This window comes from Chlorocebus sabaeus, chromosome 8 (genome assembly GCF_047675955.1).
Source record: "Chlorocebus sabaeus isolate Y175 chromosome 8, mChlSab1.0.hap1, whole genome shotgun sequence".
NCBI classification, from domain to species: domain Eukaryota; kingdom Metazoa; phylum Chordata; class Mammalia; order Primates; family Cercopithecidae; genus Chlorocebus; species Chlorocebus sabaeus.
Genome location: NC_132911.1, coordinates 116,625,031 through 116,640,269, shown reverse-complemented (window position 1 = coordinate 116,640,269; position 15,239 = coordinate 116,625,031). Strand labels below are relative to the sequence as shown.

The 15,239-nt window shown below is 33.6% G+C and overlaps 1 protein-coding gene across 2 annotated transcripts in view; it reads left to right on the top strand.

Annotated features, from left to right (window-relative positions):
* Positions 1-15,239, top strand: part of CSMD3 (CUB and Sushi multiple domains 3) — a 1,272,067-nt gene that overhangs the window by 535,399 nt on the left and 721,429 nt on the right. For both annotated transcript variants that reach the window (XM_008001392.3, XM_008001388.3), the window contains one exon: positions 6,789-6,913. In XM_008001392.3, the coding sequence (XP_007999583.2) occupies positions 6,789-6,913 (125 nt within the window). The remainder of the gene's footprint in view (positions 1-6,788; positions 6,914-15,239) is intronic.

Below are 15,239 nucleotides of genomic sequence, written 5' to 3'. Positions count from 1 at the left end.
ATCTTGGGCCAACATAGGTAAAATTTTGTGTATTTTGAAAAACCTCATATCTTCTCTTACTGACAACTTTGATATTTTAGAGTGTTTTTGCAAAATAAGTACCGTTTTTAAAAGATGACAGCACTTAAATATTGACCAGCATAATCATGAGAAGGTCAACACTAGTTTTTCAAACAGTATCATTATATATCATTTGCCTTAGGACTCGGTACTTTCAAATTAAAAATGTGCTCAGCCATTTGTTTTGAAATGTGTCAGAATAAATAACTTATTAAAGTGGAAAGTTTTATTTGGCTGGGTAGGGCAGAAATCTCTTTTGTGGTGACAGATGAATTTCAGTGGATACAGCTTGTCTTCATTGTCATTTCAACTGAATACTTTCCTAGGAATGCATACACACACACACACACACATGCACACACACACATATTTAATGAGACCTAGTGTAAGCTTTTCTTAAGTTTGACTCAAATATTAAACAGTTAATACAATGAAAGCACAGTGCATTTGTTTAAGATATTCATTTCCTGATTAGTGAGCCTGGATTTTACTGGAAAGGCTGCTTATTTCATTGACTTCTGTCCTTTCTGTGTTTTGTTTTGCACTTTTATATTTTTGGTCTAGAGTGTGTTGAAGTGTAGCTGTGAACATGGATGGAGATGCTTGCAAATGCCCAATATAGATGTTTTTCTTCATTAGTGGGAAATAAATTAATGGCTTATATAGTACAAATGAGTAATTAGAAATATTTACCATCTTGGCAGTTTGGATTCTTCTTAAATAAATTTAAATCCTCATTTTAAAATATCCCATTCCCTCTCCTCCTGCAGCATAAACAGATCCTTTAAAGTGTAGAACAGACCTAGAAAATCTAAATCAGAAGACAACTATTGGCTATGTGGCCAAAATATCATATATGATGCATTTAGATGGCATCTTATAAGCTAACCTAAGATAAAATATTAAGGTAGAAAATGGTCCTCTTATCTAGGTGAAAAGGCTCCTTTCCTCCTACCTTCTTTATCTTTACACTATTTATCTCTCTTAATGCTTCAGCTTCACTTAAGCCCCTAAATAATTGTAGCAATTATTCTACTGAGGTATGGGCAAGCAATGAACAAAGAGATGAAAATATTTAATTATTTTTTATCTTTATTTATTTATTTATTTATTGAGACAGAGTCTCGTTCTGTCACCCAGGCTGGAGCGCAGTGGTGTGATCTCGGCTCACTGCAAGCTCAGCCTCCCAGGTTCACGCCATTCTCCTGCCTTAAACTCCCAAGTAGCTGGAAGTATAGGCGCCCGCCTCCACGCTCGGCTAATTTTTTGTATTTTTAGTAGAGACGGGGTCTCACCATGTTAGCCAGGATGGTCTCGATCTCCTGATCCCATGATCCGCCCGCCTCGGCCTCCCAAAGGGAAATATTTAATTCTTAATGGATAAATTAATAAGAGCTTCATGAGTAACCAAAAATTAAAATAAAATCTTAATAATGATTAAGCTAAATGAGGCAAATGAGAATTCCTGGCAGAGTAGACATTGTAGAAAGACAAAAGGTATGAGCAAAAGTAAATTATAGGTAATGGTATTTGGAACATAAGGTGCATGTTAGGGAGATATGGGATGTGATAATATAAACTTTATAAATGGACAAAAATAAATTTCCCCCACCAGAACTTAAATATTATAAGAATGAAATTTTAAAGTTGAGACAAATGGAGGAATACTGAGATACTCAAAATGACTTTAAAAGACAAGACCCCCAGACTATGAGGACTTCATTTTAATCTAATTGAGGGAAATAACTGAGTGCTTCATATGTGATAGACCCTGTGTAGTTTATAAATAATGTTACTTTACTTTATCACAACAGATGAGAAAGCTGAAGTTTAGGGCAGAGTTAGTATTTGAAAGGAGATACCTGTGATTCTGTAGCTTAAACTGTTCACCACTACTCTAAACTACTTTTCCCAGTGTATTAAGGGGAGAAAAACATGTAGAGATGGCTAATTTTTAGGGGGAAATAAGTATAGAAGCTTCAGAGACCATTACTGGTAATCTTTAGCATAGTAGCTAAACAGTTACATGTTTATTATTATCAATTTCCTGTCTCCAAGCTAAGTGAATTAATTTGCTATAATCAAAAGAAACATGCTCAAACGCCTGTCACTTAAACAAGATGTCATTTATTACTTTTAGCAAGAAAAGCCTGGTTAGAACTAGAGTATCATAATCATCTGTGACAAATATGGTAACCATGATAGATCATTAATTTATTATGTTAGTGAGAAAATAGTAATTCCATTAATCCTATGGGCCAGGCCCTATACTGGGCCTTCTTCTTCCATCCCCTAAAGTTTTTACCATCATTAGTTTATAGCTTCTACTTTTCTAATACTTGTTGCCATCATATCATCTCCATGAAGGCTAGGATTTCTGTGACAGCTTGTTAACTAAACTCTTTGCTTCTATCTTTGGCCCCTTAAATTGTATCCTTCACTCAGAAACCAATGAGTTCATTTTAAAGCATAGTATTCACTTGTCTTAAACTCCTGTAATGACTACCCAAGTCTCTCAGAATGAGGGTCAAAATGCTTACACTGGCCTACAAAGTTGTAACAAATCTAACTGCAACCCATAATTGCTTCCTTGACTTAATTTCACATACCCCTCTCATTATTTTCTATGCTCCAATCACATTAGTATTTTTCTTGCTCTTTTTTGAACACAGCAAATGCAGCAGGTAATGGGAAATAGTGGGTGCCACGGATAATAAAAATTTAATTAGCCTTGAGATAGCATCCTGATGAAGAATATTTTTCCAGTTATAGGGATAAGGACATATCTGAATGCATTAGGCAGTCTTATATGTTAGCAACCAATAAATCTGCAAATGATAGCATTTACTCACTCTGTTAAAGATCTATACATAAACTTACAATACTTTTGGAAATGTTTGACATGTTGGAAAACAAAATAGATAAGTGGCTTGAGGTGTTTTTAGTGGAAGTGGGGAGATAAATAAACAGCACAACAGATAGTTTATAGGAAATAACATGGAAAAAGATAATGGAATAGCTGTAGCTGTTGTACAGAGAGCAGTAAGGGAGGGCTTTATGGATAAAATGTCATGTGAGGAGAAAACAGAACAATTGAGAATGAGAGATACAGGACTTCTGAAGAAATGGTTTTGCAGATTGATATAACGGCAAATGTAAAGACCCTGAGGGAGGCACATGCTTAATATCTTCAAACCAGAACAAGGAAGTCGATAAATCTGAAGAACAGACATGGAAAGGGAAAGCATAGGAAATTAATTCTGTAAATGAGCAGAGGCCTCGTCAGCAATTTTAAGGGCAATCTCTTTATTATGAGTGAAACAGGCAATCCCTTTATTCTGAGTGAAACAGGGATAGAAAATTTGAAACTACAAAAGTGATATAATTTGAACCAACTTTTAAAAATTTTGCTCTGGATACTATTTACGAATAGATTGCAGGGAGTCAGGAACAGAAAGAGGAAAACCTAATAACATAGCAAGAAGGACTATTGCAATCATATTAATGAGAATTTGTGGCTCAGATTCCTATTGACACTGTAGGAGTGAAAAATGTTAGATTTTGGATTTTTAATGTGTTGCCAACAGGATTTTTCTGATGGAGTGGTTGTGAAATGCAAGACGAAAAGGTGAGCTAAGAATAACTTTAAGGTTTTTGGCCTTAGCAACTAGAAGAATGGAGTTTTTCTTTATTGAGGTGAGAAAGAAGGAAAAGGCAGGTAATTGACCATTATATAAACTTTGAAGGTTGCTCAAGCTCTAAGAGTAGTCTAAATAAAACTTGGAGTCATGACGTGGTCTAAGAAGACTGTAAAGAGAATCTCTCTTTGGTTATATGGATTAACTTCCAGAGATGCTGATCAGGTGTCGCATTGAGTGAGAGATGACATGTAGGACTTTTTATGCCATGTTAAGGGACTATTTAGCCATAAAAAGTATGGAACCCTGTCATTTGCAACAACATGGGTGGAACTGGAGATTATTAAGTGAATTACGTCAGGCACAGAGAGACAAATAACACATGTTCTCACTTATCTGAGGGATCTAAAAATCAAAACAAACTTATGGATATAGAGAGCATATCCATATATACGTATACATATGGGTGCTAGGAGGGAGAGGGGTATGGTTAATGGGTAAAAAAAGAAATAGAAAGAATGAAAAAGACCTACTGTTTGATAGCATAACAGGATAGCTATAGTCAATAATAACTTAATCATATAGTTAAAAATAACCAAAATAATGTAATCGTATCTTTTGTAACATGATGAGACTCTGTCTCTACTAAAAATACAAAAAATTAGCCCGGCATGTTAGTGGGCACCTGTAGTCCCAGCTACTCGGGAGTCTGAGGCAGGAGAATGGTGTGAACCCAGGAAGTGGAACTTGCAGGTAAGCTGAGATCGCGCCACTGCACTCCAGCCTGGGTAACAGAGAGGGACTCTGTTTCAAAAAAAAAAAAAGAAAAGAAAAAGAAAAAGAATTAAATATTTTCATCTCCTTGTCTATTGCTTGCCCATACCTCAGTAGAATAATTGCTACAATGATTTAGGAGCTTAAGTTAAGCTGGAGCATTAAGAGAGAGAAACAGTGTAAAGATAAAGAAGGTAGGAGGAAAGGAGCCTTCTCACCTAGATAAGAGGACCATTTTCTTTTTATTTTTATTTTTATTTTTATTTTTATTTTTTTTTAATTTATTTATTATTATTAAACTTCAGGTTGTAGGGTACATGTGCACAACGTGCAGGTTTGCTACATATGTATACTTGTGCCATGTTGGTGTGCTGCACCCATCAACTCGTCATTTACATCAGGTATAACTCCCAATGCAATCCCTCCCCCCTCCCCCCTCCCCATGATAGGCCCCGGTGTGTGATGTTCCCCTTCCCGAGTCCAAGTGATCTCATTGTTCAGTTCCCACCTACGAGTGAGAACATGCGGTCTTTGGTTTTCTGTTCTTGTGATAGTTTGCTAAGAATGATGGTTTCCAGCTGCATCCATGTCCCTACAAAGGACACAAAGTCATCCTTTTTTATGGCTGCATAGTATTCCATGGTGTATATGTGCCACATTTTCTTAATCCAATCTGTCACTGATGGACATTTGGGTTGATTCCAAGTCTTTGCTATTGTGAATAGTGCTGCAATAAACATACGTGTGCATGTGTCCTTATAGCAGCATAATTTATAATCCTTTGGGTATATACCCAGTAATGGGATGGCTGGGTCATATGGTACATCTAGTTCTAGATCCTTGAGGAATCGCCATACTGTTTTCCATAATGGTTGAACTAGTTTACAGTCCCACCAACAGTGTAAAAGTGTTCCTATTTCTCCACATCCTCTCCAGCACCTGTTGTTTCCTGACTTTTGAATGATCGCCATTCTAACTGGTGTGAGATGGTATCTCATTGTGGTTTTGATTTGCATTTCTCTGATGGCCAGTGATGATGAGCATTTTTTCATGTGTCTGTTGGCTGTATGAATGTCTTCTTTTGAGAAATGTCTGTTCATATCCTTTGCCCACTTTTGGATGGGGTTGTTTGTTTTTTTCTTGTAAATTTGTTTGAGTTCTTTGTAGGTTCTGGATATTAGCCCTTTGTCAGATGAGTAGATTGCAAAAATTTTCTCCCATTCTGTAGGTTGCCTGCTCACTCTGATGGTAGTTTCTTTTGCTGTGCAGAAGCTCTTTAGTTTGATGAGATCCCATTTGTCAATTTTGGCTTTTGCTGCCATTGCTTTTGGTGTTTTAGACATGAAGTCTTTGCCCATGCCTATGTCCTGAATGGTACTACCTAGGTTTTCCTCTAGGATTTTTATGGTATTAGGTCTAACATTTAAGTCTCTAATCCATCTTGAATTAATTTTCGTATAAGGAGTAAGGAAAGGATCCAGTTTCAGCTTTCTACTTATGGCTAGCCAATTTTCCCAGCACCATTTATTAAATAGGGAATCCTTTCCCCATTTCTTGTTTCTCTCAGGTTTGTCAAAGATCAGATGGCTGTAGCTGTGTGGTATTATTTCTGAGGACTCTGTTCTGTTCCATTGGTCTATATCTCTGTTTTGGTACCAGTACCATGCTGTTTTGGTTACTGTAGCCTTGTAGTATAGTTTGAAGTCAGGTAGCGTGATGCCTCCAGCTTTGTTCTTTTGACTTAGGATTGTCTTGGAGATGCGGGCCTTAATATTTTATCTTAGGTTAGCTTATAAGATGTCATCTAAATGCACCTACTATGTACCCACAAAAAATTAAAATATTTTGTAGAAAAAACTCCATATGAAAAACAATCAGTATAATTTTGCATCTCTAAATACATTAAATGCATGTATATAGACACAAATGCATGTCTAAATGCATACATATGTAAAGACACATCTACAAACATACACATGTAAATACATGCCAGAAAAGCACTGTAATATGCTATGAACACAAGTACTGTACTGGAATTCAAGTCAGAATGGCGACATTTTGATTCACATTTACCACCTACTTAGCATGGTAAACTTAGTCAATTATTTGACCTTCGTTTCGACATCTGTTAACAAAATGATTAAATTTGATGACAGCTTTACATTTCTACAAGTCATACTTTCACATTTTGTTTTCCAGAATATTTTTTGTCACTATAGTACATATTTGACCTATTGTATATTGCCAGTATAAGTGAAGCCTAGTTATTACCTTGCATCTTTCTTATCATATTTTTTCTCTTTTATTTAACTTTAGCCTTGGATCAACTGTGCAGTTCTCTTGTGATGAAGATTATGTCCTACAGGGTGCAAAGAGCATCACCTGTCAACGGATAGCTGAAGTTTTTGCTGCTTGGAGTGATCACAGGCCTGTGTGTAAAGGTAACGTTTTATAATAATGCCCTCTGAACACATTTTAATAGTTTAACTTTTATTTCATTGGGTATAAGTTGAAATTAAGTCTTTGAATTGTAATATAATCTTTAAGGAAAGATTGTGCTGATATATTTGTTGATATTTATAGAAAATCTGCAAAATGTGAATCACTCTGTTAGGTTCCCAAGGAATTTCCAATCTAATAATCATACAACATAGACTGAAGCATAAAGTGTGTAATATAACACTCTGGAAATATTGTTGGCATTTTTGAAAAATCACAATTACCCTGTCTGTAGAAGTATCGATACAGATATTTTAAAGCCGTAATTTCTCCTCCACTTACATAGTTTGCCATTTGAATTGCTTATGTGTCCCTGTCTACAGTACTTGGTAGCAGTCAAGGTGGAGCACAGGTTCTACAGTTAGTTAATTTAATCTAGAACAAACCATTTAGTTCTCTGGCTTTATATATCACATTACCAATAATTCCAAATAAGATATAAATATATATCTTATATTATCTGCATGTGTGTATATATATGTAAGATATACATATATATATCTTGTCTTGAATTACTGAAGATATATATGTGTGTGTGTGTGCATATGTGTGTACATATATATATATATAAATACCAGTATGCATATATGTATGTGTGTGTGTGTATATATGTGTGTGTGTGTGTGTGTGTGTGTATATATATATATATTAGGCAAAATATTGACTGGACAAAACTCATTGAGAACAATTTCAAATATAGAGGAAAATATTATGAAAGGCAAGTGTCATTTTGTACACCTACTTAGAAAATAAAGCAGGGCACTAACACAACCAACTGGGATACCTTTTTATTTTTAACATGGGAGTTCAAATGTATTAAAAACACATGATTATATGTCAGTTTGACTACCCATAGTGTAAATATCATCATCTTTAGATACTAAAAAAACTAATACAGATATGGCAATATCATTAGACATAAGCATCAGGGTTTGCAAGAACCATATCATTGAGGTCAGTCTGATTTCAAATAGTTCCTGCCAGTAGAATTAAAATCTACACCTCAAATTTCAGTGTCTGTCACTGACTTCTGACAGAGTATAGAAAGAACTATTATCTCATTGAGATAAATCTTTAAAAATATGAATGTATTATAATTAAATGATGTTATATCTATGTTATTATACTCCTTTTTCACCTTCCGACTGTTTCTTTGCCATCTATTCTACTTGCTTACCTTTTTCTCTTCTTTAACTGCTTGTGACCACTTGTAGGAACAAACATACAAATTATTTAATTAATTAAACTGTTAATGGTCAATTTAACTGCTAATCATGAAAACTAATCTTTCCCCCCTCCTTTATCCTAGCTCCCACTGGCATCACCTTTCCTCAGATGAAATATTTCCACATAAATCAAATAAGGCTCCTTCTTTCTAAACTTTGTAAAACTGTGTTTGAAAATGAACACCTCATCATGTCATACTGGCATTTCTGATTGCTTGTTTGTTGTTCTGGTGGTTATCATTTGTAATAATCATGTTTCTGCATTTTTCAGTGTCTCTGTACTCAAATTCTCTCCAGCTGTTCCTCTCTTTAAATAGTATAGTTGTCAAATATATAAAGAAACTTGACCAGTTTACACCCAAGAAATACTGTCTATAAAATTCAAGTATTCCTGTGATACGAGAAAGGCACACTTTTTTATAGCTTAGAAAGAAGCATACAGTATCTCATATTTTCTTATAAAGTGAATAATGAATAATACATTTTGTAAGGGTTACTTTCATGAATGTCATGGCAATAAATAGAACAGTAAAATGTATAAGACTGATTTCTTGTGTCCTTCACTCAAGATGAAATTATAGCCATAAAGAGCAATATAGTGAACATCATGGCTTCAAAATGATATGTTCCAAATATCCTACTTCGGTGTCACATAAATTAGATATGTGCATTTTTGTTAGCAAAAACGGATGAAAATAGATGACAGATTCAAGAAAAGGAGATTAATGTTAATGTAAGAACGAAATCTCACACCAGAAGTTATAGCCAGATCATGGAATTTAAGATCTACATAAAGTAAGATTGAGACTACAAAGCATCTTTTTTCATTCCAGACTCTCACTTTGATTAAAAAGATGAATCATACTTATGATTGTAAATTGTTCAAAAGCAAAAGTAAGGTGTTATATTACATTGTTATTTTTTATAAACCCCATGGCACAAAGAGCAGCTCTGTACTGACTTGAATTTCAAGAACTATTTGTTGAATATTAATATATGATTGGACTTTTTAGATTGCAAGATACATTATGATGTTATATATATAACATGTATTCATATTTATTCAACAATTATTATATAGGAAGTATAAAAACGCACATGTTCAATATTCATGTGTTGATATTATTTCATTTAAATTTACATTTTTTTCTGCAGATATTAGACATAGATGCATTTGCTCATTGCATGCGAGGTACATATGTGTGTGGTTTACAAAGTCCATTTTGTTGCTAGAAATTACTGGCTGTGGTAGTGGAAACAGTAATGAAGGGAACATGCTGAAATAGTAATTGAAGTTTTAAAATGACTACTCTGAGTCTGAACAAAGAGTAGTTCTCATGTCTCATGGGTTCTTGGACAGAATAAATATGCTTTTTTCCAGACAACAGCATAAATTGCCGTATCAGTGCACTGCACCTTTGAGAGATTATTAATGTAGTTTCTGTCTGTGTATTGCATGGTTGAGCGATCAAGAAATGGTAATTTTTAAAGGGATTAAAAGTTCACACAGACAGCAAATTATGAATTAAAAGAGCAGTTTTTAAACTAATATTAATTTTTTTACACAAACAGAGATGATTCTTATTCCATAGATGGGTTATGTATACAAAGTATTTGCCAGTATAAAGTGGTGAAAACAACTATTCCTTTGTTGGAAATGCAGTCGATATCTAAAAGCTGGAGCTTTTGCAAATAAGTAGCCTTATGTGTTGAAGATGTACAGAATGTTCGTTTTAGACCTTCCTCATACATAAAGAAACAGTATGTGGTTGGACATGGATAATTTTGATAATGTGGAAACATTTGAAATAGTTAATAATAATAGACTGAAGACAAAAAAGGCAAATTTTAATCTGTTTATTGGGATGGTACCGAGTAATCAAAGTCTGTTAAGTTACAAGGACACAAACCACACATGGGATTAATGAAATGGGTGATTAAGGGAGGATGAGAAAAGAAGACAATGAGATGGGAAAATACTAAAAACAACCATAAAAATCTTGACATCACCTTTTAATTTTTTTCTTCAAAAATCATCAAATTGTTATTATTCATTTATTGTTGTACTGACCAATTTATTTTTATTCATTCAACAAACACTTATGAACACAAGTAGGTATTCTAGATTATATACCATATGTGATATAGAGTATAAATAATTTTTATCATTTTATATTGATTTATAAGACATAAACACAAAACTAGATAATATATAATAGATTTTTGTTTACAAGTTAGTGCAATCCTCTGCAAAATTCAGATGAGGAAGATTATATCCATGTTTGGAGATGGCCATTGAGATGGAGAAAATAATATGTGGACAGAACTTGGAAATTATTGTGGATATAGGCAGAGGAAGATGGATGTGAAAGTCATTTCAAATGTCAAGAATATATCATAGGCAAAATCACAGTGTGAACTGACACATCTGGGGAATCAGTTGGTCAGTTATATGAAAGGATGTAGAGTGAGATAAAATTTGAGAGGTTATGTTAGGTATCTCCTGGTTTGAAATATGTCTAGAAGCACTCCTAAACCTCCATTCCCATTGTCACTATTCTAAAATTCCAGTACTACAACTATCACTTTTCTTTTCATTTAGAGTACAATTTATCCTACATGTTACTGACAGACTAATCCCATCAAAGTCTCGCTTTATGAATGGAGTCCATGTGGTGGTGGTGGGTGTGGTGTTGCTGAAGCAGTTGCTGATTGTTAACTCTTTTGATTTCCAAAATCACTCATAATTTGCCTTTATGCAACTTTGTTTTTTTTTTTTTAACTCGTACCAAAAGTTTATCCCAATGTCTCAATAATAAACAGAATTACCACCTTGATATTCATATATGTCTAGCCTGTTCCTGAATGGCCAAGCCAATCTCTCAAGGTCTTGTTCAGTTTTCACCTCCTCTAAAAATTCTTTCCTATTTCAATTTTCCCTTGTCTCCTCATCTTTAAAATTACTTGTAATTACTAACATTTTTACCACACAATGTAGCATTTAATCTTATTTTGTTTGGCAATGCTCCCTAATCATTTCATGGGCAATAGACTTGCTTCTTCAACAAAAACTACCTCAAAAAGAACAAAATAATCAATGCCTCTAAAGTGTTTGAATGTTGAATGGATCTGTTTCAGCTGTTGCCAAAGAGGACAGTTATCAATGTGGTCTACCCATCCATTATTGTTGATAGAATAAAACAATCTAAATGAGGTTCAATTCCTTTCTTTATAAACAATGGAAAAAATGGGTGTACAGGTTATATGATAGACAAATACTGGTCAAACCTAAGAGCTGCAACCCTCACTAACTCATATTTATTAAAAGCCCAGGTTCTTAACTTTTTCAAAATTATTTTACATATGTTACAAGTTACCTCTTACATATTATTCCTCTTCTCAGTGTTTAGATAGGTGACCCATTGCACCCATGTTTTTGTACATACAGTAGCTGCTAAATAACATTTTAAGAAATATTATAGGAATACTTAATTAATTGTAACGAACAGTTTGAGAAGGTAGTCATAAGATCATCACAACTAGAGAAAGTTGCTCTAGTAGAAGGCTTCTTGTTATGCAAAAGTAATTAGAAAATTTTGCCCAAGAGCAAATCAGAACCTGCTGAAATTTATCAGCCAGAAATGCATATAGCAGGTGGTTTTCTGTGGTTGTTGTTGATGCCTTCTTAGTTTTGTGGAATAATCTTTCAGATGAAATGATGCATAATAAGGATGATATTAGCAATTAATAGAGTGACATATGGTGAAGGAGACAGGCAGATGGTGTAGATACGGAAGTTTATCACACATTAATACTTCTTAGTGGTTTTTTTTTCCCTAAAAGCCATAGTTTGAGGCTTTATTAAATAATTTTGATTAGAAAATAAGCCTTACTAAGCTCTAACAATTAACAGGTTTTAATGATATCATTTATATGTTATTTAATGGAGATTAATAGTGATGCATTTATAGCAACTTAGTGGAAAATAGATCACTTAAAATTCAAAACTACCTGAACAATTAGAAATTTTGCATTTAAAAGGTGCCCGTCCAACAATTGTTTAGAAATACATTCTACACATTTTGCCTAGCTCTCAGATTATTATAAAAATATGCATATAATGAACAAATTCTTGATTCAGTTTTGGTACATAGCAGGAAAATCTCCGCAGATGTCAAAAAGAGCTTTCACTTTCCAACTCAGCGTTTTCTAAGAATATGACCTTGTTCGTTTGCTTAATCTCTTCTGAACTTCAATTTACTTATTCTTAAGTTGATGAAGGATTATTTGTAAGTTGATGAGGGATTATATGGACTCCTTTCAGTTGTAAATTCTAAATATTCTGAAGTATATTTACTTCTTCTCTATTGAAACATGTTAAGGATATTTTTAGTTCAATATTCTTCTTTACCTTTGAATGCCAAGAATTTGTCTCAGTCCCTAAAACACACAAGCAATAATAATTTTAAAAATGTTTAATAAACTCTTGCTAACAAAATGTTGTTTTATTGCACTATGTTTTGGATATTCATTTTTTTTTACAGACAAGTTTCAAATTTGTTCAGTGCCAAAACGATGGCTATTGATCATAAAATTGCTTCAAAGTAATTTAGATTCTGCAGATCTTTTATGCTTTATTTACCATTAAAATCTACCTTTGTATAAAGGTTAAAGATTATTTGTCTTCATGCATTTTTATTATGAAATGCACCCTTGTAATAGTTGAGTTTAAACAATGTATCTTTAGAAAACTGAAGTTGATTATAATGTCATTCTTGACACTGCTATACACTAAGTTATTTTTGAGAGTTTTCAAATGGGAAATAAACATTTTAATTCTTAAAATAAATTAGTAACAATTCTAAATTTTGGAAGAGAAAAATGAAAAAGAAAACAACTCCTTAACTTTTTGCTAATATAGTTTTAAAAGCCTAAAACTTTGAAATTTAATGGGGATAAAATAGGCTACATCATGCCCAAACAACAAATAACCAAGGGAAAGAAAAAAAAAAAAAAAACTGCAATAACCATATTAACAATGAATGCTTTCGCTAAACTAAAAAAAACAAGGACTGAAAAAAATCTAAAATGTAATGTCTTAGTGCAAGGATGAACAAATGTAAATCAGCACAGGGATTGCAATTTTGGAGGAGAAGCTATCTATATAAAAGGAATTTTTGAAAAATTATTAAAATAAAATAACATTTTGTGTTCATAGTAAACTTATGAAATTTCTCAAAATTCCCCTGTGATGCAGAAAAATTTATTTCCTATATTTTCTGAAAAGATGTGCTACTGGAAAAAAGCATCTTGAAGATCTGTGATGACTTAATAGCCTTTCCACTAATTCTGATCACATAAAATGTTGGAAAACTTAAATATACTAGAGTTAGGATTCCTTTATTTAGCTTCTCCACAGTAAAATCTCACTTTGTTTCAAAATAATAGCTCAGCTAGCTCTGGGAAGGAGGGTTTATAGATAACAGTGATCACACTGTAACCTTTAGAGTATCTGATGCTATGTATATGCACTCAAAATGTATAATTGTACTATGAAAAGTGAAAGAAACAATAGAAAATGGAAAAATGATGAAACCTAGAGACCAAAGAGGAGACAAAAGGCATAGGCAGAATATACACAGACATTATTGATGAGAAAGAGATAAATTTTTAGCCTTTAATTTGAATTTATTTGAAATTTTAAAAGTCACTAGTTTTATGCTTGATATGAACTGTCGGAATTTATGACATTTTGGCAGACCTTTCCTTGTATTAAGACATGAAGTATAGTCTTCTGCTTAGTTTGTCTTATAGTAATTTTTGTGGAGCTAGGTAAATAGTGTAAACATCCCAAACAAATAGCAATGCCTGGCACATGGCAGATACTCACTAATACTTGAATGAATAAGTGTTTTGTTTACCACAATGCTAAACAAAATGTAAGAAGCACAGAACAGAACTGAACAAATTATGCCCTTAAGAAGTTTATGATCTCATTGAAAACACGGTACATTCAAAATAAAACAACCAGAGAACATCCCTAAAGCAACAGAGGCATGGTTGCACAGTCAATATTTGTCATAAAGATAATTCAAAACAAAGGAAAGACAGAAGACAGAAATGATAGTATTACCCTTTGGGAAATACATTTCACTGGACATGAAAATACCACTTAGTCATTTTTATCTCTGAGTTTATTATTATTTATATTATTCTCTTATTTTGGAAATCATTCATTTGTTTAATAACATTGATATTTTGTGGTAATTATTAGGTAAGTGGAGGGAAAAGATGAATTTTTCTCCTCAAAGAGATCAATGGGCTACTCCAGTGGGGAAAACAGTAATGGGAAAGTATGCATTACTGTATATCACAATAAGAGCTACTACAGAAAAATGAATACGGTGCATTCAGTACAAAGAAGATTAAGGAACCGCTCTGCCTAGAAGAGTACACAATTTTTTATAGAAAAAGATAAGCAGGCATTCAAAAAGGACAGACAGAAAGATATAGAGATTGAAAAATGTAAAACATTTAAGATAGAGAGAACTACATGTAAAGACTTAGGATGATGAAAGAAACTGTAGAGGGAGAGAGAGAAAGAAGGGGAGAGAGAGAGGGAAAAAAAGGAGAGAGAGAGGGGGGTGAGTGAAATGTGGAGGAGCATAAACTTATTGAGGATGGGAAAAATCTCTACCTGCAATGCATTTACTCTCAAGGGTGGGGGCCAAAAGTTTTAAAAGTTAATATATAATTACAATACTTTCTTGTATATTATGTTCTAAGAGCTATATTAAAAATGCTCCTCTACGCCTCCCGGCACATATCTGTTGCTTTCTGTGGACTGTAAGGAACCAGGTTCACACAGCAGGAGGTTTGCAGTGGGCAAGTGGGAATTACCGCTTGAGCTCCACCTCCTGTCACATGAGCAGCGGCATTATATTCTCATAGGAGCTTGAACCCTATTGTGAACTGTGCATGTGAGGGATCTAGGTTGCATGCTCCTTATGAGAATCTAATGATAAATATAATGTGCTTGAAT